The following is a 23,742-nucleotide window of genomic DNA, read 5'->3' on the forward strand; positions in this document are numbered from 1 at the left end:
CTTCCTTTTTTTAAAACCATTTTTCACAATTTTTAATTGCTTGTCACCATTTTTTAGAGGATTTTAATGGTAAAGAAAATATTAGATAAAGAATGAAAAATAAAATTTTAAAAAATAAACAAGAAAATAAATAAAAAATTATTAAACTGTATATTCAAAAAAAAAAGTAAAAGTAGAGAATTACACTCAATTTATTTAGGGAAAAATTCACTTTACTCTCATGAAATTTCAGGAGTTTTTTAATTCGAATCATAATGTTTAAAAATTGGCAATGTACCTCCATAATATTTCAAAAATTTTCAATTCAGACGTTCCGTTACTAATTTCTATCTAATTTAATGGAAATCATCCCACGTACGTCTCACGTGTGATTTTGGGATGATTTCTGTCAAATTAGATGAAAATTAGTAACGGAGAGTTTGAATTAATTTTTTTTGAAATATTATGAGATATATTGTTAATAATCTCATCAAATTGAAAAATACTAAAAACTTTAGAGGAATAGTAAATTTAACCATTCATTTAAGGGGGCCGCACCCAAAAGCTTTTTACAGTCCTTACAACTCACCTGGGTGTCCAGTCACAAACGTCTTGCTGTTTATCTTTTCTGGCCTAAAGATCAATTTGCGCAATTCTAGCTGTCGTTGGTCGTTTCGGGGGCAAATACCAAATTCTAAACTTTACAGGGGCTCGGATACTAATTTCACCACTATAAAATCAAAAAACCTAGCAGTTCACCAATTGGAACTGAAGCGCAGCGAGAAAAGGGGAATTGTACGAGAGGTGCTAGGGTTTCTCTTTTCTGCGGATTTGCTTCAGGTTCAGATCTCTCTCTGTGAATCTTAAATTACACCATTTCCATCGTATTTTCTTCTGGTTTAGTTACAATTATTTCTCTATTTATGCTTCTTGTTTGTTTTTCGTCTTCGTTTACGATTGATTTCGAACGATAATTTTTGTTTCGGGAAGAAAAATTATTTCAGGAAGGGTTTGGAACAAGTTTCCTTCAAACCAGAGAAAGTATTGGAAAAATTGCTGCCTTTGGAAACCCCAAATACAATGAATGATAGAGCTTTAATTTTTACCTCGCACTCGTTTTGCGTTGATGGAAACATTCTTTAATTTTATTGCACAATCATAAAGAAGTTGGGTTTTTTGATAAGTAAGAATTTTTCAATTGCTTTTATTGGGTTCTCTTTAATATTTACCGTATTATTTTATGGGTATGAAAAATGTAGGTTAACCATGTTAGATTTACGAAGTGTGTGTTTGTATAAGTGGTGTTCGTGTAACTAGATTTTAATTTTAGTGTATTGGTGTTATGTAATTGTGATTTTCAAACCATTTTGTGTATCCCAACTTTTCATGGGTCTATGAAGCAAATTTCTGTATCCGTGATAGGATATGCTTTCTTTTATGATTTTAATAAAGATTTGAGGCTAGTTGTGCTTTGCTATTATTCCTTCATTTGGGCTCAATGGAGTAGCGTATGTAGGTGCATTTTAAGTTCTTACACCGTTTCATGCAGTCTTATTTTGCAGCTTAATGCTTTCTGTGTTTATCCCCTTTTTTACAGCGTAAAACATGAATCACCAATTTTAAAGATGGCTTTTGTAGGCTAGATTTTTCGTTCTAGCTGGTGGAAATTGTTTTAACACATCTACTTTTGGATTACATTGTGTGGGTAAATCACAAATTAATATGATTAACTCCCTTTCTTTGTGGCAGTTTTGGGAAAATGACTCGCATATATGTTGGAAACTTGGATCCACGAGTTACTGAGCGGGATCTTGAAGATGAATTTCGTGTTTTTGGAGTTATAGAAAGGTAGTATAATTTCAAAGTCACTTTTACTTTATTTATTATTGTTATTATTATTATACTTATCAAAAAAAAAAAAAAAAATTATTGTTATTATTATTATTATTATTATTTTATAAACATTGGAAATTTCAGTAGTGATTACTTACTCTTGTTAACTTTTGAAGATTTCTTTATTAATGCTGCTGATCTCTCGGAAGTTTTTTTTGTCTATTGCATACTTTGTAATTCATTTCTCCATACAGCTTTGCAAGCTGATGGATGGAATCATTTCATTTAGAGAAATGCTGGGGGTCAATAAGGTCCCTGTATTTGGCTCATATTCTCCTCAAATTCAATAGATCAACTATTGGATTTGTGTGGTTTATCATTGACTTATGTGTAGTTCACATAAGTCTACAAATCTAATGGTTGATTTGTAAGATGAGATGAGCCAAATATGGGGAAGATACCCTAGCATTTCTCTTTCATTTATGTGCTTATTTGTGCATGCTTTTACCTCGAGTTAAAAATGAAATACTCTTATCAAATATTATGGGATAATATCATCAGGTAAGTTAATTTAGCTGTGCTATTGTCGGGCCCATTTTAATGTTTAGCCATGAAATGGCCTTTGCTACTAAAGTTAAAGTAATCAACTTGTTTTTTCTAATACTATAATTTCTCTTTTCAAATTAGAATATTGAGTATCAATCTTAAGATTATAGTTTGTTGTTGTTGCCTTCATTATGCTTAGATGTAATGTGACAGTGATTCAAGAAAGAAGATAGCCATTTTAATAAAGAAAGGTATTTGTGCTCATAAGTTGTAAATGTAAATTTTAGAAAGATAACTTTTCCCAATCCAAGCCTTTTGGAAAATTTTACTGTCAGCTGTGTGTGCTTGTTAACACTCAAGTCACCATTGGATGGCCTTTCCTCAAAGAATATGTACTTACAATATTTCTAGCAACTTTCATTGTTCTGTCAATTGGTTGGTTCGATATATTGCTACTTTTTCTTGGTTAGGAACTTCAATAACCACTTGAATTGAGTTTCAGAAACCTTTTGTTTTATGCATGCCATTTCTTTTTGGCATGGATAATACTGGTGCCAATTTGTAATTTATTTTGGTTGATTTTTAGACTTGTTCACCTAATTTCATAGTATGGTAAGACAAATGCTTAAATTTTAAACAATTTTGAGTGTTACTAGCATAAAGAAGTTCTAGAATGTCTAATGGGGTGTAAAATCAGCCTTGTATGAGTAAGAGGTTATATGTTTTGGGAATCATGTTACCTGTAGTGTCATGCGAGCCTTTTGAGTTCTGGGAGGTTTTTAACAATTGATCAAAATTTTAAGTTGTTTATGAAGTTACTCTTATGACCATTGATTGTTCTAATTTTATTTTTTAATTACTGATTTCCTGTTCAGTGTATGGGTTGCACGGAGACCACCAGGTTATGCCTTTATTGACTTTGAGGACCGTAGGGATGCAGATGATGCCATCCGTGAGTTAGATGGTATGTCTGGAATGATTTGTTTAGTTTTTGTAATACTTGTACTGAATTTGTTTTTAACTTTCTTCCCTAAGAAGCACTTTTACTGACACCGGACAAGGCAATTTGATATGGATACGGCGATGCAGCGATTTTTAAATAATTAGGATATGATAATGTTGGTTGATGTTAATCATTAATAAATATCCATTTTTGTTAAAACATCTCCCCTTTCTCAAGGCATTTCTTCAGATAGAAGATCCCTTTTTTCCTCTTTTTAGATGCTAATTATCAATAAATATCCTTTTTAGTAGATATCATATTATGTTTTTATTTAGTCGATAATAACAATGCCAAAAGGTTCTAAAATATCATCTAAAACTAATACTCATGCAGTATAGTATAAATTATGTATATGGCTGTGTCACAGCCATATTCTAGCAGTATCTCAGCCATGTCTCAAGATATCTGATGTTAAAATTTAATGTTTAAATTCGTGAACATGTATTGGCCATGTTTGAGCCATATCTGTGTCCAATACTTGTCAGACATGGAGACTTTCAACTTTCTTAACTATACCTGTCCATATCTGTGACAAACTGTTTGTCTGGAAAAAAATTGTTTAAAAGTGATGGTGAATTACTTGCCTGCTTTTTGGCTGATATATTTTTGTTTGTTTGGTCTTTATTTGTCCCAACACGTTTAATTTTGTTATTTGTGATTGGAGGCTCTGAGTGTGAAGATGCTCTTTTTCTTCTAATTCTCTGCCACAAATTTTATATTTGTGATTGGAGCTCTGAGTGTGAAGATGCTCTTTTTCTTCTAATATGCCACTACAAATTTTATGTGCGAGACGGCATGCTGTATTGGCCTTCTTTAACTTGTTATCAAATTGATGATTCTCTTGGTTGTAAAGAGTGATAATTATGCGGCAGAGGAATTCAACAGCGCTTGGAGAGTGTTGGTGACCAAGTTAAACATCTGTTGCAAAGGCACTTTTCTTGTGTGAGAGTTTGCAACTAAGTTCAACTTATGGGAAGTGTGGTTTCTCGTTGGTAGACTAATCTGTGCCCTAGTAAACTGAAGTATGCTCTATAAACCTTGTGAAAAGATCATTTGGAAGTATTTGCCTCTTACCCAAATTATTTAATCTACTGAAAATAGAAATTTGTGAACCAATTTAATGCTAACTTTATTATGACTAATTTTGTAGAAGGAATGTCACCACATTTTAAGTTTTCATGCGTTATTAGAAGTGCTTTCTATTCCTGATGCATTTCTCATTTCACTATATACATATATATACTTTGAATTTATTGTTGGGCAGGCTCACCAGTTCAGTATTTATTGAACGCTGAATTTGGCAGAAGTCTGAGAATGTTGATTGACAGGGGATGATTCTATCCCTTTCTGTAAAATGCTTTTCGCTACGCATGTCTGAGTTTGCTTCAATTTACTTTGCTTTTTCTACTTGTGTTTGGTGCTGCCTCTTTTCAGGGAGTTCAAATTATTTGCATTTTGTTCAAAGTATTCTTTACTATTCATAGAAGCACTATACCTAGTTTACAGATCTTCTGCCATTATTAATTTTTTGTTTTGAACAGGCAAGAATGGCTGGAGAGTTGAGCTTTCTCACAACTCTAGAGGTGGTGGGGGTGGTGGTCGTGGAGGAGGGGGTCGTGGTCGCTCTGGAGGCTCTGATTTGAAGTGTTATGAGTGTGGTGAGCCTGGTCATTTTGCTCGTGAATGCCGTCTGCGTGTCGGTTCAGGAAGACGTCGCAGTCGCACTCCCCCTCGATATCGGAGGAGCCCAAGTTATGGTCGAAGGTAAGCTAATGTCGGATAGTCTTCTTTTTAGAATATAATGGTTGCGATTTAAGTTTGTTATTAGCATCAATATTTGATATGATTGCTTTAACTGCAAATGGGCGGATATGAGGGTCTTTTCCAATTTAGGTTTGTATAAATGTGCTATCAGTCCGATGCCTTTTGACACAATCTGTTCCTGTGTAGGAGTTACAGTCCCCGTGGACGTTCCCCTAGACGCCGTAGTTTGACACCTCGTGGACGCAGCTACAGTAGGTCACCACCATATCGTGCACGTGAGGAATTGCCATATGCTAATGGGTGAGGTTGCTTTGCCAGGTCTTAAAAAGCTTTTCTTTAGTTAAATGATAGGAGGAGCCCTCTTGTGGGAAGGTTGCTAGCCCTTGTTTAACAGCCTAGGAATAAATGGCTGGACATGATGTCACCATACTGGATAGTCCCTCTTCACTATTTGCATATGTTGTCTTGTCTTGTGGTGAGTGCATATGTGTGTGTGCACCAGTGTGTTTAGACAGTTCACATCCCTTAACTATTTATTTGCTTTCGATGTGTGTTTGTGTCTATAGACAGTTAGCATCCCTGAATTTGTGTTTTTGCTACTTTTTCCTGTCAATTTGTAAAACTTAGGAGCTCACTCTTTCCCTTATTCCTTATTTCCTTATTCACACAATTGTAACAGTTCATTGTCTTCAATTTGGTTGCTGGACAGGAGCATCAAACTCGACCTCCTGAGCTTAACTTGACCCCATGCACTATTGCTCTTTTGGCAATAGCTATGGATTATTCAACTACTAAATAGTTGGACCACTCTCACATGCATGCTTACTATCACACCCAGAAAAGTGCACGTTTTGTCAATTTAAAGTTCAATTTGTTTCATTAATTATATTGAACCTTCGTTTTTGCTCAATTTTTATGCAGAAATGGTCTAAGGGATCGACGCCGAAGCAGGAGCTGAATGCAGACTTGGTCACCTTGCGGTGTTACGAGGATACTGGGAATGGTTGTTAATTAGTGTGCTTGGACTTCAATATGACTGTTTAAATCGGGCGACGCCCTCAGCTTCTACTCTTGGGTTTGGATAAGTTCCTTTCTTTCTTTAATTTAGAGTTGGATTTTTTTCTTTCTATGCAGAATATGTTGTTTCGTTATAGGAGAATATCTTGAGCATTATGAATCTATTAAAGACCATTCAATGAGAGTGTTGCTAAAAATCTATGCTTTTTTCTTCTTTTTTGGTGTTGAGGTGTCATCTGGTCCTGCTTCATTGTTGATGTGCTTCTGCACTCCCCTGGATTTCGTAGTTCATTGCCCGGCTTTGGGATCTTCAATTTTGAATGGTTGTGGGTCCCAGCCTGCTACTTCTACTTCTATAGATGCTTCTATTTGATTGAATCTCTCCAGTTGTGATGCGCCTCCCTTCTCTTGTGGATTTCTTTTATTTAACTTAAGAGGATTGAGGAGCTGCGTCAAACACTTCTGGCAGGTATTGGTATCTGTTCTACAGAAGTTGGGGCTTTTGGGGTTTATCTTTGAACAAGAAGAGGTTTTTTTTTTTTTTTTTTTTTTTGAAAAAAAAAAAAGTTGGATTTCACAAAAACTTCTAGGTGTATGATGATCCATGGGAAGGCATCTTTATGATTTGTTTAAAAAGTGGTCTTGGATGTAAGATTTTAATTTTGCGAGGGTAATTAATTTCGAATCTTGCAATCACATTGGGTTGCAAATGGTGATTAAAAGTTGGGAACAATCTTACTCTTGGCATGGCATTCCAATGGAGTAGCATACACCTCTAGCAAAAAGAATCTTACTTTTACCTTCATTTGGGTGCGGGAATTGCTTTGACATTAGTGTTCAAAGTTTCTTTTATACTATTCTATTATGTGCCTGCTTTAATTTCCTTCTCTCGTCTTTGTTTTTCTCTCCTTAATATCTATTGGGTCATTGGTTGTTCGTCGTGCTGTGGTTTGGTGACCTTGGCTAAAGTTTGTGGTGGCCTCAGCTACTTCTATGATGTTGCTAGAAAATCAAGAACTCCTCCAATTTGAGAGGATCTGTGGCAATTTGGCCTCTTTTGGTTTGGCTTTTAGTGCTAAAGTGGCTTCTGTAGTTGGTCTGGTTAATCTTCCTTCGGCACTGGATTGATTTTTCTGCTTCTCACTGCATTGTTAACAAGTAAGTTCTCGTATAATGGGATTATTGCTCTTCATGCATTACGACTATAAGCAGTGAAGCACTCCGTCATAGGAAGGTATTTTGTTTAGCCTCCCACCGCCAGACATTATTTTTTTCCTACGACGCCGAAATTGTAGATTTTTGGGGGAGATTTGTCACCCTCTGCTACCAGCCTTCTTTCTATTGATAGTGGTTTTCGTTTTTTTGAATATTTGATTGTTTTTTGATTCGATGCTTTAGAGGCACGAGAGAATTGGGGACATTCCAACAATTCGTCGCCTGTACCAAATTTACTGGAAATTTCATCTTAATGTGATGCGTAGTTATTTGAAGTCTATCGAATTATTTTATGTTTGCATGTCTTAGATGTTATACGAGAAAGTTTAATGTTAAAAAACCACCGTCAACAGAAGTTAATTCTTTAATATTGAATTATTTCTTGCTTCTTTCTATTTTGATAGTAATATAGAAATCCTAATAGAGGCACCAAGAACGGACGTTACCCATGAAATTCCTACGATAGTTGTAATTTGTTGAGAATTTTGAAGGAATTAATTTGAATTTAGACTAATCTTTGATGATTTCGTGTGTTAATAACCTATAAACCTAAGAGTATTCTCAATGGAGGAGTTATATTTTTATGTAACATGGCTCTTTAAAACTCATTTTTATTTAGTTTAGTTAAGTCATTTTTAAATGTCTCTGCATCTAATTAGCTATATTTTTATTTATTCTATTAAAATATATATTATTATAAGTAAAAAAAATTTTGGAAAAAAGAGAACATATGAGGGAAAAAAAAAAAAAAAACAACAGGTGAGAAACAATGAAAAATAACATAGCTTTCTTGAAAAGTATTGTTACATTCAGCTGTTTTTTTTTTTTTTTTTTAGCTTTTTTTAATCAAATATCTATTTTATATTTTCTTTTGGCTAATCTAATGTAGGAGATTTTTTAAACATTTGAAGAGCTATTTTAGATAAAAGTAACATTTGGCTCTCCCATTGAGAATGCTCTAAGTGGTCGATTTTAGAAGAGTACGTTGTTTTTTGTGCCTTGTATGCAAAATGCTACTCTTCCACTTTACATTTATTTTCTCACAATTATAGGTTGCTTTTAGAGCCACCATTTAATTAAAAGTCAATGAAGACTTATTTAATATATATTGTGTACATATAGCATTATAAAAACCCAAACACAAAGCCCTCTTTTAAAATAAAGCTTAATTAAGAATCTCATAGTTGGAAGGGTGTTGGATGGACCCGTTTCAATCCTAATAGGACGAGCTTATATTCAAATATTGAAATCAGTAGGCCTTGGATTGAGGGTTTTGGATAAGACTCCAACCAAACATGACCTAATTACAAAAAACCAAACATGAACTAACTAAACATAGTTGGGAAACTCAATTTATTTCCTTCTTGGTTGCCATGTTTCTCTCAATCAATTGGACCTCAGTGTTCCTCTTTCATGACAAAAGTGACTGATGTACACATCTCTTATTTATGTCTTCTGTAAATTTACTATTGAATTTTTGTGACTTATATATGTATGTCTTATTCATTCAATGCTGAATTTGCATCTCTTGTATAGAGATGACGTAAGATAATGAAATCCAGCATTTTTCAATGACAAAAGTATGCGGTATAAAACATTAACTCTTTAAAAAAATGAAACAAGTAAAAACTTCGAGAAAAAAAAAAAAAAAAAGGGACAAAATTCAGGAAAAAAAAAAGGAAGCTAAAATTTAAGAAAAAAATGAAAATTTTCTGAAAAGCAAAGCTAAAAAACGGTATTTATTTTTTTTTTTGTTTCAGAAAACGAAAAAAAAAAATTACAATTTATAAATAAATAAAAAGGAAAAAGAAACAATTTAGGAAAAAAAACAAAAAAAAAATTTATATATATTTTGTTAAAAAAAATAGAAGGGTATTTTTACCATAAAGATATGTTACCCTTCCATTCTCATTAATAACATTTAACCCAAAAAAAAATAAAAAATAAAAAACCATATGCATTGAACGATGTTGTTTCTCTTCATTCTATTTTTAAAATATTATTTTTCAATCCTTTTTTTTTTTTAAATTGTTTTCTTAAATTGCCGTTCAATTACAAACAGTTGCCTGGTGAGTGGATTGCAAACATGGTGCACAAATTGGGTTCAAGAAGAGAACAATATGTCAATATCAACCCATTTATCGACGCAAAGATACAAGTAGATATAGAGGGTTGCAAAGAAAGAAAACTCAAAGAATTGAGGGATTTGAATTGTGAATCGCAAAAGAATTGTATGTAATTATATGTAAGTATTTAGAGTGATGCTATACATCATCCCTCATTCTCTTATCGTTATTCTAAAGCCTTTGTGGTGTGGTTTCTTAACTAAAAAAAATCAATTTTCATGCACCAAATGCTATGAAGAACCATGTTATATAGGGTTGAGATGGCAATGAGAGACTTAAGAGTGTGTTTGAAATTGCATTGAGAAACAGAGTTTTTGTCTTTAGAAAAAGCTTGAGAGACCTTTTTTAAAAAAAATCTCATTTTCAAGCTTTCTTAAAACACAGTTTTGGATTTTTTTTAGAGCAAAAAAGTCTAAAAAGTGTTCCTTATATATATATTTTTTTTTCAAACATTTTAAATGTCAAGATGCACTTTTAAAACAGCTTAAAATTGAAAGGTTTTTTTTTTTTTTTTTCAAACGGACCCTTAGAGAAACATAACAAAAGACATTGTTACACTATGCCCATTTCATATAAGGGGGATGGCAATGAATCACGTTTTGTAGGAGAAAAAGCGGTTACGGTTAGTGGTTATTAGCTAAAACTGCTAACACTAACAGCATAGGCGGTTAGTGGATTTCATTAACCGCATCCACTAATTGCCTAGGCAGTTAGTGGTTAACCGCTAACCGCTTTTTAATGGAAAAAAAAAAAATATATATATATATATATATATATATATATTTTTTTTTTAAAAAAAAGACGACATCATTTTTAGGGTAATACGCTACTACATATGACGTCGTTTATAGAGTTTATACATTTTTGTATATTAAAACACCAAAATGACGTCGTTTCATATATATATAAAAGACGGTTAACCGTTTTTAAAAACTCACTAACCGTTAACTGCTTAAGCGGTTAGCGATTTTTCCTAACCACTTTTTAAGGCGGTTAGCAGTTAGGGGACTTAGCAGTTAGTGGGAGGTTATTAACCCCCCGTCTTTCCAGCCTTAACCTTTAGAATGAGAGAAACCTTGGCATTAAAAGAATATTCAAATTAATTTTTCATGATATTAACTTTTGCAATACTAGGACATAAGAGCATCAGATTCTCTAAAACACCATATTCTTTAAAGTATAACTATCAAGAGCCACAAATTCCACTCCAATAGATTCTTTTAAGATTCTTTAAATCAAGATATGGTCTCTCTTCATTAGCTTCTTCCTCTATTCTTTTAACTAAAATTTATGTATTTGAGGACGAATTGTTTGTCAAAATTCTAACATTTAATTTGCTTGCCGCTATGTACATAGGACGACCTCTAGGGATTTAGAAGTGATTTTTAAAAATAAATCATTGGATTCGTGGGATTCACATTAGTAAATATGTAAATGAAAGAAGGATAGCAGAATGACAAATAGCAGTTCTCTTAAAGGATTCCTAATTCGTTTTTTGCCAAACATTAACTTTCTTGGTAGTATCCTCTGATATTGTTGCAAGGACTTTCAATATCTCTCTGCCATATATATGAAGCCAAAGAAGTCAAAATCTATGTAATATGTATGTATAGTGTGTTTGTGAAGGAAGGTGGTCTTAGTCAAATTGGAGTGCAATCTTTAATAAAATCTCTCTATTATGCTTTGAGTGACAATATGAAAAATAGTGAGCAATCTATATGTTGGCTCTGCGTCAGCACCCATTTTTTGTGTGTTCAATAGATCATCACCACCTATGCCATTATGTTGCCCTCTTGAAATTTACATGAAAAAAGTCTGTCTTCATAAAAGTCAATTTCCATTAATAACATAAAAAGAGGTCACTTCTATTGTCTTGCCTTTTTTTGTTTTTGTTTTTATTTTTTTATTTTTTTGTTTTTTTTTTTTTGGAATAGTGAGAGTTATTTTGTATATTTTATTTTATTTTATATTTTTTTTGACATGTTTACATAAGAGGGGAAGAGAGGATTGGAAGTACTGATTTCCGCTTCATACAGCGTGATTCTTAACTGATTGAGCTATCTCTTAGGGACAGTTATTTTGTTTCTGTGTGTTTGTAATGATGAAAAATATAATGTTTTTATTCTCATTTCTATAATTTTTTGGGGACGACTGGGTCTCCATTTCTACTTCTCATTTCTAAACCATATATATATATATATATATATATATTGGAAGGTTGGTACAATGGACCTGGTGTAATTTTCTAACATCCTTGAATCCGTCGCATTTGCAATAAGTGGGTGAACATTATATATATAAAATAAAGACCAGAATTTAGAGGTAGCATTTAATGTTTGATGTTGCTTCCCATCCGATGATGAGAGAATCTTTAGTAGAATATACATGCGATTAAAGTTTGCTTTTCTTTCCTAGAAAGAAGCAAGTATCTTCTTTATATGTATATCGATCGTTTTCCTTGTCCTTTAATTTTCTTTATGAGTTTTGACATTTTGAAGGTAAATTATGTCATACATTTCATGTGTATTTAAGGCAAATTTTATTACTATTTTACAGTTTCCAATTCATCTGTTGACACCCTTGAGGTACCTATATATTTTAAATTGACCCTTTTCCTCCCACTTTCATTCATTTTCAATCAAATTCTTTTCTATTTCAATTACACTCACCTACCTATAACATCAATCCATGCTCTCTCTCAACTGAATCCCAAACCACCCTAACCCTTCTCATTTCACTTGAAAGGGAGATGAGTCATTCCATAATTTATATTAGATATTAGTGTATATGTTGTTTATGTTGTCACTTCATTTCATAGTCGTTTGACACCTATGCTCCTCTACCACCACCCTCATTCTCTTCCTAAGGTAATTGAAAACTCTCAATCTATGTAACTAATAGAGATAAATAATTTTAGTTTTCAACATGTTCAAACCTATTTGTTTCAATAACATACAAATGTATGCATGTTTAATCAACTGGTGGCTAATTGGGGAACCGCTCCTCTAAGCATCATCAAAATTAATGCATAGGAAGGTGAAATAAATTTGAGAAGTCTATTAATCATTATGGCTACAAGTATAATCCTCAAATTAAAGACACAGAGCAATTAACAATAATATAAGCAAACCTGATAACATCATGAAGATCTTTCTTAAGCAAAGTATGTAGTGGCAACCGTACCACTCTTGTGTTCTATAAACAGGCTTCCTATAAGAGTAATAACCGCGTAAGTCTAACGACTTAGTAAGTAAACCCCACGATAGAGTATGACCTGAGCCCATTATTATTAAGTAGAAATGAACGTGCAGTTTTGGTAAACATTTAAAAGAGATGTTGTATTCGTTAATACATCTTAGAAATATTGTTTGGTTGATAAAAGATGGTGCACTCCTTACGGTAATCGCCTAAGTATTTTAATGTAGAAAGCTAATCCTTTACAGTTCATAACTATCATATGATCTACCCGAAATATTACCCCTTCTTAGTAGGGTTGGCGCTGTCCCGAGGGACTTGTAATACAATATCGGTGCCTCGGATATTGTACGCTGCCATCTATAGCACTAGTAGCCAGATTGAGTTTGACCTTAGGTGGGCCAGGTGGCCCACACTACTAATGATGTACATCCTGTAGTGATCGCCCGTTAAGGTTGCGCTAGTCACGAAACAAACATTGGATCAAAGGCCCATATAACCACACACACATTTGACCATAGAATCAAGTCTATATAGTAAACCCAAGGCTATTATACCACACGTATCAGTATACCATGTCATACAATGTATCTTATCAATCAGTTATTAAAATAGTTACCAAGTTATTACAAAAATATAGACATGCTCATATCATATGCGTACTCAGTTAGCTGAACTATTGCACGTTTTTAAGGAAAGTTTTCGTAAGTGTTTACTTACCTCGCGCACTCGTTTGAATCCTCCGACATCACAAATCTTTGCTATAACAAAATACGACACTTCGTTATGCGTAGTACTAGAGTAATCCTACGAGTATGGTACTAAGTCCTATCGAACAAAAAGGGTTGCTAGACCCTAATATTGTAGATTTGGAGCCAAGGGGTGGATGCCTTGCCTCCCGGTCGAACGCTCAGCCTCGAGAGCAAATGTTCGGCCAGTGAGTTAGGTGTCTAGGCCTAAAGCTCCAAATTGTGTTTTGAGGCTTCTATCCAATCTAATGGTTTATATATCTCATCCTAGGCTACTAAGTAGACACATGCAAAGTACATATTATGTTATCATGCAACTCAAAGCAATGAAAGAAGGGTTTAAGAACTCTTTCAAAACGTACTTGGCTCTTGTAAAGAAATAGGCGTGAAGGCTTGTCAAAACTTCTTTAAACATGAAATATTAGTAACGACAATAAAAAGACCATGGAATGGGTAAGGAGATTACCTTAGAAGGTGGCAAGAACATTAAGATTTCTTCCTTCTCTCTCTCCAAGTCACTTCTCACACTAGGATTAGGATTTCTTTGAGGTTATGGGAGGCTGAGGGTCGAAGGCATGGTTTATATAGGAGCTTGGGGCGTACCTTGCTCAGAAAAAGTGGGGAATGGGTTAAAACTACTTTTCATGGTATCAGCGAACGTTCGGGTACTATTGGGCAAACGTTCGAGTACTATTACATGTTGAATAAAAGGGTTCAGACGTATGTTCAGGGTTATTGCCCACTAGATCAAAGATTGGTCAACGAACGTTCGAGTGGTCCCCTAGCGAACATTCGTACTTAAGTTAAGGGCGAATGTTCGTGTGGTCCCTAGCGAATGTTCGGTCAGAGAGTGGAGTTTTCTAGATTTGGCTTGGAACTTCTAGAAGATGGGCTACTCATAAGGGTTTTAGGTCTTTTTTGTTTTAAAACTATGTTTTTTGAAATCATTAACCATTTTCGTAGTGAGTCATTAATATTTTAAAACATGGGTTTTTATCGGGGTATTACAGTATGATATGGTACACCGGTACGTGCGGTATAATGGCCATGGGCTTAATATATAAACTTAATTCTATGGTCAACTGTTTGTGGATGTAATATATGGGCCTTGGATTCAACGGTAATTTCGTGACCGGCATAGCCTTAACGGGTATATCACTACATAACGTACATCATTAGTAGTGTGGGCCACCCAAGGTCAGACTCGATTGGGCTGCTAATCTTATGGACGATAGTGTACAATGGTCGGGGCAACGATATTGTATTATAGGTCTCTCGAGACAGCGCCGACCCTGCTGAGAATGAGTAATATCTCAGGTAGACCATATATGATAGTCATGACCTATAAAACATTAGTTTTCTGCATTAAAACACTTAGGCAATTATTGCCGGAAGTACACCACTTTTCAATGGTAATTTCGTGACCGGCACAGCCTTAACGGATAGATCACTATATAACGTACATCATTTGTAGTTTGGGCCACCCAAGGTCAGACTCGATTGGGCTGCTAATGTTATGGACGATAGTGTACAATGGTCGGGGCAACGATATTGTATTATAGGTCCCTCGAGACAGAGCCGACCCTGCTGAGAATAGGTAATATCTCAAGTAGACCATATATGATAGTTATGACCTATAAAACATTAGTTTTCTGCATTAAAACACTTAGGCAATTATCGCCGGAAGTACACCACCTTTTATTAACCAAAGAATACTTTTACGATGTATTAACAAAGACTACACCTCTTTCAAATGTTTAACAAAATTGCACGTTTATTTCTATTTAATGATAACGGGCTCATGTCATACCCAATTGTGAGGTTTACTTACTAAGTTGCCAGACTTACACGGTTATTACTCTTGTGGAAAGTCTGTTTCTAGGACCTAAGGGTGGCACGATTGTCACTACAGACTTTACTTAAGAAAGATCTTCACACTTATCATGTTGGCTTAAGTTATTGTTATTTGCTTTGTGTCTTTGTATTGAGGATTATACTTGTCCTTGTAAGGATTAATAGACTTCTTGGATTTATTTCACATTTTTATGCATTAACTCTGATGATGCTTAGATGGGCGGTTTCCTATTTAGCCACCAGTTGGTTAAGCTAGAGTAATTGCTAAGAACCCTACTAGACTGGCCAAGGCTAGTTTTGGGAGCGTTATACTATTGACTCCTTAGTTGTTATTCTTACTATGAGTCATTCAAACCTCATCTTGGAATGACATGTTTCTCCCGTCGTTTTTGACATTCAACAATAGCTCATCTCCTTCCCAATTTGGACTCCTTATAAAGTACATAGATGTGCAAATTCCATAGTACACTTGTTTGAAAACTTCTGTGCTAGCACATTGCCTGTATTTTCCATATGAATTAGTAGCAGCAAAGATCCTACACGCTAACTCATTTCCCTTTGTATTGCTTGGAAAAATAATAATAATAGTTTCAAGTATACAAAAATGCTGCTTTAATTTGACACGTAGCTAAAAACAAAAAACAAAAACAAAATGAAAAAATTGAAAAAATAATATATATATATATATATATATATATATATATATATATATAAGCGGGGTGGCAGGGTTGCCTCCCATTGATAGTGAGGTGGTAGGATGGCCACCCACCAATGTGCATGGGTGGAGCACCTATGCCCTCTTCGTGGATAGGTGGGTCGGCCCACCTGCCGATAGAGGAGGGGGTGGGGTCATCCCACCACCTTTTCTATGCATTGGCGGAGGGCGTGGATCGCAACGCACCTACGCACGCGACTACACTCCTACTAGTAGTAAAAGGAAGACGAAGGACAAGTGTACAAAGAAGCGATATGATAACAAAGTATACATTAAGAAGTGATTTCATCCATTTTAAACCTTAAATGGAGTAATTTAATAAATCGATCTCTACAATTATTTTTTTCTTACTAATTTTCCCTCTTTGAAGTCCAAGTAAAAATAATTTCACCGTGACATGCAATTTTTTGTAAGAAGTCTTTATGCGAAAAAGGGTGGAAATGTTGCACGAGGGGAGAGACATGACAAGAGAAGAGATCTAATTGGGGGTGTATATTAGAATAAAATTCTTTTACTGTGGCGAATATGACAATAAAATAAATTTGTGGACAAACTCATGGAAACCGTCAACGATTCCAATCCTTTTCTCCCCTGCCGGCAAGAACATCCCAAAAGAAAACAACAAAAAAAAAAAAGTCAGAACCCGTAAACCATGTCACCTACGCTGTAGGAGTGGGTCCTTCAAAGTGTGATCCGGAGTCTGTTGCAAGAAAGGGATCGTGCCTTCTTAAGGAATCTCCGGAAAGAGAGAAAAAACAGAGGATTCCCACATGAAATTGTTAAGGAAAAGCCATAAAATCTGCTATAAAAAGCAAAATCTCTTACATGGGTTTCCGCTCCCTCCCCTTCTCTTTCGCTTGGGACACTCTTCAACTCGTACACATTTATTCATGCGTCCACGTCTTCTCTCTCAAAATCCAATGCTTTTCTTAATGGATTATACGCAATAAAATAACAGTATCTGACTGTCTGAGCTGTGTTTCCATGCTTTTACTGTTGGTTTTCTTTGTGGGCTTTCATGAAAGTCAACCTTTGATCCACATACAAATGTAGGCCATATCGTTAACGCCTAGTTTGAGATCAACTCTGCTCTCTCTCTCTCTCTCTCTACAACTTTTCATTGGATTTGTATATATTTTCGAAAAAAGAAATCTTTTTTTTTTGTGCAGTTCGGCCTCTGTTTCCGAAGATTCAATTGAGATCTGTTTGTTCGAAGAAGAAATGGGATACTCAGAACATGTTGTTCCAGTAAAACTCAGGTCTTCGTAAGCTTTCCGTTTTAGTTTACGTATGTGACCAAACAGGCTACAAGCATGGAGTTTAAGAAAGTGAGGTAATTCGATCTCTACAATATACTCTGTTTTTTTTTTGTACTTTTTATTCCCGTTTTCGCTCTTGTTGTGATTTGCTTGGTGGGATTTCAAATTCATAGGTTTTACAATGATGAAAAACAAAATCCGAAATTTCCCTGGGAGAGAAACGACACCCAGAAACACGTAGAAAAGCCTTTGCCGGCATACAAGGTAGCCGCGCCTTTGTTGAAACCAGAAGGCGGTGGTATTGGTGATGGAAAACAGAGTACTAGTAAAACTTCCACGTTTGGGAGATTGAAGGCTTTCCCAGAGAATCATAAGCTATGGCAGAAGGGAATTCTTGATCCTGGAAGTGACATTTTCCTTCAGTGGAACAGGATTTTCATGTTCTTTTGCTTGGTCGCGCTCTTTGTTGATCCACTTTTTTTCTACCTACCGGAGGTGTTAAACATCAGTGATGGTTCCTCGTGTATGACAACTGATTTGAATCTGGGAATCGTGATAACATGTTTTCGGACAATTGCCGATATGTTTTATATGTTGAATATGGTCATAAAGTTCCGTACAGCTTATGTGTCGCCAAGTTCAAGAGTTTTTGGGAGGGGTGAGCTTGTCATGGATCCGAAGATGATTACAAGGAGGTATTTAAGATCAGAATTCTTCATAGATCTCATGGCTGCACTGCCCCTTCCTCAGGTACTGCCTATTGGTTTGACTTTGATTTATGTGCAATTGGGTTCTATGGTTTTGTAGTGGTTCAAAGATAATAGATGAAAAAAAAAAAAAACCGATCTGTTATTCATTTTTTATTTAGAATTTGGTTACTGACCTACAGATAGTGTTAGTAGAGTGACAGCAGGCTGCTCACTAGAAGGGGGATCTTCAAGAAAAGAAGGAGGTTAGAAGGTTCGCCGGGGGTAGATCCGGTGAGACTACTCTGACGCTCAAGTCAGTCTAGTGAGGTATGAGGAAAATTTGGCGGAGCAATAGTAGGGTTGATTAGGCATACCTGAATGAATACCCTCCTGCTCTCTTTAGAGGTCTTCGTTGCTCGCCTTTCTTCCTAGGATTTTAGAAATTCCCACTAGTAGACGTGGAGATTTCTTCCCCGAGTTTGATAGGGGAGTGCATAACGTGAGCAGGTCGTTGGCTGAGCTGACGGAGTAGGAAATTAACTGTCGAGAGTTATACTTTGGTGAGAATGCACTCGGATCCTTGCTAGCTATTTGGTTGGCAGGCCATCGGGCCTCCTAAGCTTCAATTGTGGGTCAGCAGCCCCTTAGGCCCTTCCCTTCGACTGTGGACCGTCGGCCGTCCTAAGAAAGGCGACCTTTCAAGAGCTCGTTGGTAGTTAGGCTCTCAGTAGTTCCCCAATTTCCTTGAATGACTTGGACTAGTCGGTTTCTGGGCCTTCCAAATAGTATTTGTAAGAGCGAATTATGACATCTCTCTACTAATAGAAATCAAAACTTTCAGCATTATGCAAATGATTGGGGTTGAAGTAGCTGTTTTAAGATTCCAGTTTTTCTTCCCTTTTCCTACTATTTCTCAACATTAGCCTATTTTAGAATAAAAGAAGTGGGGAGGGGGTGCTAATCATTTTATTCACTGCTCAAGGTTTGCCATGGAGTCTTAATGCCAGATGCATAGTGGCAATCCTATAAGGAATGAAGTTTACACAATAACCATGTATCATAGAGAGATATCCCTAATTCCTGCAAATTTATAAGTCCTGAAACTGAAGCAAAACTAACTTCAGCTTATGTCTTGCTCTTGGCAGATGGTGATATGGTTTATTCTCCCAGCAATTAAAAACTCACAGGCTGATCATACTGACAATGCTCTTGTACTGATAGTTCTCCTCCAATATTTTCCCAGACTATATCTCATTTTCCCACTAAGTTCTCAGATTATCAAAGCCACTGGTGTAGTCACACAAACAGCTTGGGCTGGGGCTGCATATAATCTCCTACTATACATGTTAGCTAGTCATGTATGCAACTTTTCTTCACCTATATTTCACAACCTAGCTTCCTATTTCTTTTTAGAGTATTTCTGCAACTGTTTGACTTCTGTTTTTGCAGGTCTTAGGAGCCTCATGGTATCTGTTGTCCATTGAACGACACGCGACATGCTTGAGATCAGAATGCAGAAATGAAACTAGCCCTGTAAAATGTGTCCTTACTTACTTGGGTTGTGATTCTTTGAACAAAAGCGATCGTGTGAAATGGGCAAACACTACTATTGTGTTTAATAACTGCAATCCAGATAACACTATCAGCTTCAATTATGGCATATTTCAAAATGCAGTGACAAATAATGTTGTCTCCTCTGAATTTATAGAGAAGTATCTCTATTGTCTATGGTTTGGTTTACAGAACTTGAGGTATTAGTGTTTTCTCATCATCTGTGTTTGCAGTTGTAGTGTATATCTATGATTCCTTACATTTAAGTATATGGTCTTCATTTCATCTTATATTATAGTGTCCTACACCCAAAAATCAAATTATAGGTACATAATGATATAAATTTCTCTTGTCACAACATTCTGAACTTATTGTATTGGAGGTATGAAAAAACAGATTGCTTCAGCAGAATTTTAGGTAACCTGCTAGACTAATTGGCTCCGAGGAGACCTCCCAAAACAAAAGGAAATCATCAAACAATAATGCCATTCTTAATGATGACAGAACTAGATATCTTCAATGGAGGTGAAATCCTGATTTGGAACTTTGTACAAATCCAAATTCTATTACAGACTCGGAAACCCACCTAAAGATTTCTGTTTCTTTTCTACCCTTCTTTTAATTTCATCTTTCTTCTTCCTTTCCAATTGATTTGTCACAAGTCTTCAGTAAACTAAAAGATTCCTGCATCAAATATTCTGATTCATGGCTTTGTTTGAACAACTCGTGGACTTTTTCTAAAAGTGTACTGTATCTAGAACAGAATATTGCATTTTGTCATAATTAAATGCTTGAAAAATCTACATTGGCGCATAATATTACCAGCTTATCATGTGTTGTGGAAATTTTCCCTGCTTTATTCGAATGGCTAATCAAAATAGGTCCTTTAAATGGCTTGTTTATTCAGATTTTGATGTATCTCTTTTCTTTCCCTTTCAGTAGCTACGGCCAGAATTTAACCACAAGCACGTTTATTGGGGAAACTTCTTTTGCCATCCTCATTTCTATATTGGGTCTAGTTTTGTTTGCCCATTTGATTGGAAACATGCAGGTACTATTACACCGTTATTTTCTGCATTTAACTTCATTACAGAACATGGCTATATTTATAATCCAAATTAATTATTCCATGATGCAATTAAATTCTGTTGTTCTAGCGGTTGAACTTGAAAATGATTGAATAGATCCTAAAGAACAAGATTTTTATTTTGCCAATGCCTTTATTTTCATTCTGATTGATTCTTTGAAGTTTCAGAACCTTTTCCTTCTTATGTCTTCTGCTTACATTGGCTGGATATCTTTATAGAAGGAAAGATATCTGTTTAAGTTTCTTGACAAGTACACATCTGCATGAGCCTTTTCAGCACCTCTGTGCAAAGCAATTCTTGGAGATGTCTTGGGATATTCATAGAGGTTGGAGACAATGACAAGTGCATGAGACCATTTTCATATGTAATCATATAGGGTGCGGGTGTTGGAAATCCATTTGATTGCTAGTCTTGAACATCTCACTATGCATATTAGTTTTGCCTATTAAAAGTGACAGTCATTAGGTCCCTTGTGTTGCAATAAATCAACATCAATCCTTGTAGATGTCATATGATATGCATTGGGAAATGTTTATTCCATAGCCAATCTTCCAGACATTCTATTTGGTGTAGACCTATCTGCAATCTCTCACTGTGAGACTAGAGGAGTGGAGGCTCAAGCGACGAGACACTGAGGAGTGGATGAAACATCGCCAACTTCCTCAAGATCTTCGAGAACGTGTCCGACGATTTGTTCAGTACAAGTGGCTTGCAACTCGAGGTGTTGCCGAAGAGTCAATCTTAAGAGCTTTACCTACAGATCTCCGTAGAGATATCCAACGCCACCTATGCTTGGACCTTCTTCTACGTGTAAGTTCTAGATCTCTCTGGACGATCTTATTCGTGCTACATGATTTGTCAAGACATGTTCCATATTTGACAACACACACACACACACACACAGATATATATATATATATATATATATATATATATATATATATATATATATATATATGTTGTTACTCCTAATATGGCCTAGTTGTAATATAAACTTCCATGCACTGGACTTTTTAACTGCTTACACTGACAAGAATAAGCAATGGAGTTATTTATATTGCATTTGAGCAGTTGGTCTAGTTAGCATGCCTGTTTTTTCCTGCTGATATGTTGCTAATTCCCTTGCATTATTGGCATATCTTTCCCTTCCAAAATAACGCATTCACATCTTGAGTAGAAAGGCTATTGCTTAGCATCAAAAGCCATCAATCAAATTGAAGCAGTAGTCTCAAATTTTCTCTTTTCCCCAATTGCAGGTACCCTTTTTCTCACAGATGGACAGTCAGCTACTTGATGCCATTTGTGAGCGGTTGGTGTCATCCTTAAGCACTCAGGGCACCTACATTGTTCGTGAAGGAGACCCCGTGACAGAAATGCTTTTTATCATCCGAGGGAGGTTAGAGAGCTCAACTACAAATGGAGGCCGGACAGGTTTCTTCAATTCAATTACTTTGAGCCCTGGTGATTTTTGTGGGGAAGAGCTGCTTGCATGGGCCTTGCTTCCAAAATCTTCTCTTAACTTGCCTTCATCTACAAGAACAGTTAAGGCCCTTGTTGAAGTGGAAGCCTTTGCACTGCGAGCAGAAGATCTCAAATTTGTTGCCAATCAGTTTAGACGTCTCCATAGTAAAAAGCTACAGCACACTTTCCGCTTTTACTCTTACCATTGGAGGACATGGGCTGCCTGCTTCATTCAGGTTGCTTGGCGTCGATACAAGAAGAGGACTCTGGCAAAGAACCTTGGCATGAGAGAGTCATTCTCATATAGTGTTGATGGGCATGTAGCTGATGAAACTGAACAAGATGAGGAGGAGCATCCTGCTGCATCTTCATACGCCGCCTCGCAAGCAAAACAGAACTTGGGTGTCACAATGCTGGCTTCAAGGTTTGCTGCAAACACAAGGAGAGGAGCTCAGAAAGTCAAGGATGTTCAATTGCCTAAATTGCAGAAGCCTGAAGAACCAGACTTCTCAATGGAGCCAGAAGATGAATAGTTCTTCAACTCTTCCAAAATTACATCATATGTCATTTCCAATGGTGAAAAAGGATACCAAAAATTCAAAAACATCATTAGCTGTTTCAAAAATGTATGATACCATTAGCCTGTACTTATGTTCAGCATGTCTTGTTGAAAGTAGGATCTTCCCTTAGTTTAGCTCAATTTACAGCCAAAGGCATCTATTTGTGGTGGTGTAAAACTTGCATTGAGTTGTTGGCTGAATATTGATATCCATTAAAGTATTGATTAAATGATTAAATTTACATATTCTTATTAACTTTAACTTTTAAGAAAAGTGAGATTCTATATTATATCAAAGCCATTTGGCTAACGTTAGTGTTGGATCCAAATGGTCCCGTGAATTTCCTTATTTTTCTGATTTGCTTCTCTATTTGTGTTCGATCCAAATGTTCCCATGAATTTCCTTATTTTTCTGTTTTGCTTCTCTATTTCTGTCATTTCTCTACTTAGCCCATGTTCTAGAATCCCCAATGCACCAATTGTTGCCGAGCCTTTTGCCTGTTGCCGCATTCAACTAAATATGCATCGAAATGTTCTCAAAGTCTCCTCAATTTGACTTTGTGGACAAGAGAGAGAGAGAGAGAGAGAAAAAAAAGAAGAAGAAGAAGAAAAAAATTTCCGTCGATAAAAACACACTAAAAAAAGGAAATTGAAAAAAAAAAAAAAAAAAAAAACACAGAGAGAATTGGTTGAAAAAAATAAAAAAATGCTGAACAAGGCATATGTTTGGCCATGTAGCCCATTTAAGGCCAACAGTTGGCCTGTTCCAGCCATAGTTGTGACGACTCGCTTAATTAAACATGACTATTTTTTTTTTTTGTTTTAGAAAACATATTCTGAGTGAAGCGAATTGTCACAGTGGCATGGCGATACCTCATTATGCCATGAACCCATGCATTAACCTAATTGACATAATATACAAATCTTATAGTAATATATGCATCATAACTATGATTCATCAAAGTCCATATCATTACGGTGAAAACTAAATAACATTAGACATAATATATTACATCAAAGCTAACATGTAAATCTAGGTGAATAAAGTTTACATACAAAATAATGGCTATACAAAAGTGTCACATATAACACGAGTCATATACAAAATATCATCTGTCTAAGCATATATATAAATGCTC

The 23,742-nt window shown here is 35.5% G+C and overlaps 2 protein-coding genes across 3 annotated transcripts; both read left to right on the top strand.

The window, feature by feature from the left end:
• Positions 1 to 686: 686 nt before the first annotated feature.
• RSZ22 (serine/arginine-rich 22) lies at positions 687 to 7,635 on the top strand. Of its 2 annotated transcripts, none has more exons than XM_059604017.2 (7): positions 687 to 819; positions 1,729 to 1,827; positions 3,234 to 3,322; positions 4,903 to 5,125; positions 5,312 to 5,425; positions 6,047 to 6,611; positions 7,112 to 7,635. In XM_059604017.2, exons 2-6 carry the CDS (start codon positions 1,739 to 1,741, stop codon positions 6,081 to 6,083), a joined length of 552 nt encoding a protein of 183 aa, XP_059460000.1. In that variant the 5' UTR covers positions 687 to 819; positions 1,729 to 1,738; the 3' UTR covers positions 6,084 to 6,611; positions 7,112 to 7,635. The 2 variants fall into 2 exon arrangements, with proteins under 2 accessions (XP_059460000.1, XP_059460002.1); XM_059604019.2 differs by having other exon boundaries at positions 693 to 819; positions 5,321 to 5,425.
• A 9,301-nt stretch (positions 7,636 to 16,936) lies between these two features.
• LOC132189636 (putative cyclic nucleotide-gated ion channel 14) lies at positions 16,937 to 22,809 on the top strand. Its single transcript, XM_059604386.2, has 8 exons — positions 16,937 to 17,045; positions 17,166 to 17,329; positions 17,429 to 18,005; positions 19,090 to 19,302; positions 19,394 to 19,695; positions 20,435 to 20,546; positions 21,157 to 21,393; positions 21,840 to 22,809. Exons 2-8 carry the CDS (start codon positions 17,310 to 17,312, stop codon positions 22,575 to 22,577), a joined length of 2,199 nt encoding a protein of 732 aa, XP_059460369.2. The 5' UTR covers positions 16,937 to 17,045; positions 17,166 to 17,309; the 3' UTR covers positions 22,578 to 22,809.
• The last annotated feature ends 933 nt before the right edge of the window (positions 22,810 to 23,742 follow it).

This window comes from Corylus avellana, chromosome 9 (assembly GCF_965113065.1).
Source record: "Corylus avellana chromosome 9, dhCorAvel1.hap1.2, whole genome shotgun sequence".
Classification (NCBI taxonomy): domain Eukaryota; kingdom Viridiplantae; phylum Streptophyta; class Magnoliopsida; order Fagales; family Betulaceae; genus Corylus; species Corylus avellana.

Excerpts from the sequence above, each read along its gene's own strand:
- RSZ22 (XM_059604017.2), top strand. The coding sequence starts at position 1,739 with ATGACTCGCATATATGTTGGAAACTTGGATCCACGAGTTACTGAGCGG. Across the intron at positions 5,126-5,311 it reads AGCCCAAGTTATGGTCGAAG|GAGTTACAGTCCCCGTGGAC; the intron begins GTAAGCTAATGT and ends GTTCCTGTGTAG. Across the intron at positions 5,426-6,046 it reads GAATTGCCATATGCTAATGG|AAATGGTCTAAGGGATCGAC; the intron begins GTGAGGTTGCTT and ends ATTTTTATGCAG.
- LOC132189636 (XM_059604386.2), top strand. The coding sequence starts at position 17,310 with ATGGAGTTTAAGAAAGTGAG. Across the intron at positions 19,303-19,393 it reads TATACATGTTAGCTAGTCAT|GTCTTAGGAGCCTCATGGTA; the intron begins GTATGCAACTTT and ends CTGTTTTTGCAG. Across the intron at positions 19,696-20,434 it reads TTTGGTTTACAGAACTTGAG|TAGCTACGGCCAGAATTTAA; the intron begins GTATTAGTGTTT and ends TTTCCCTTTCAG.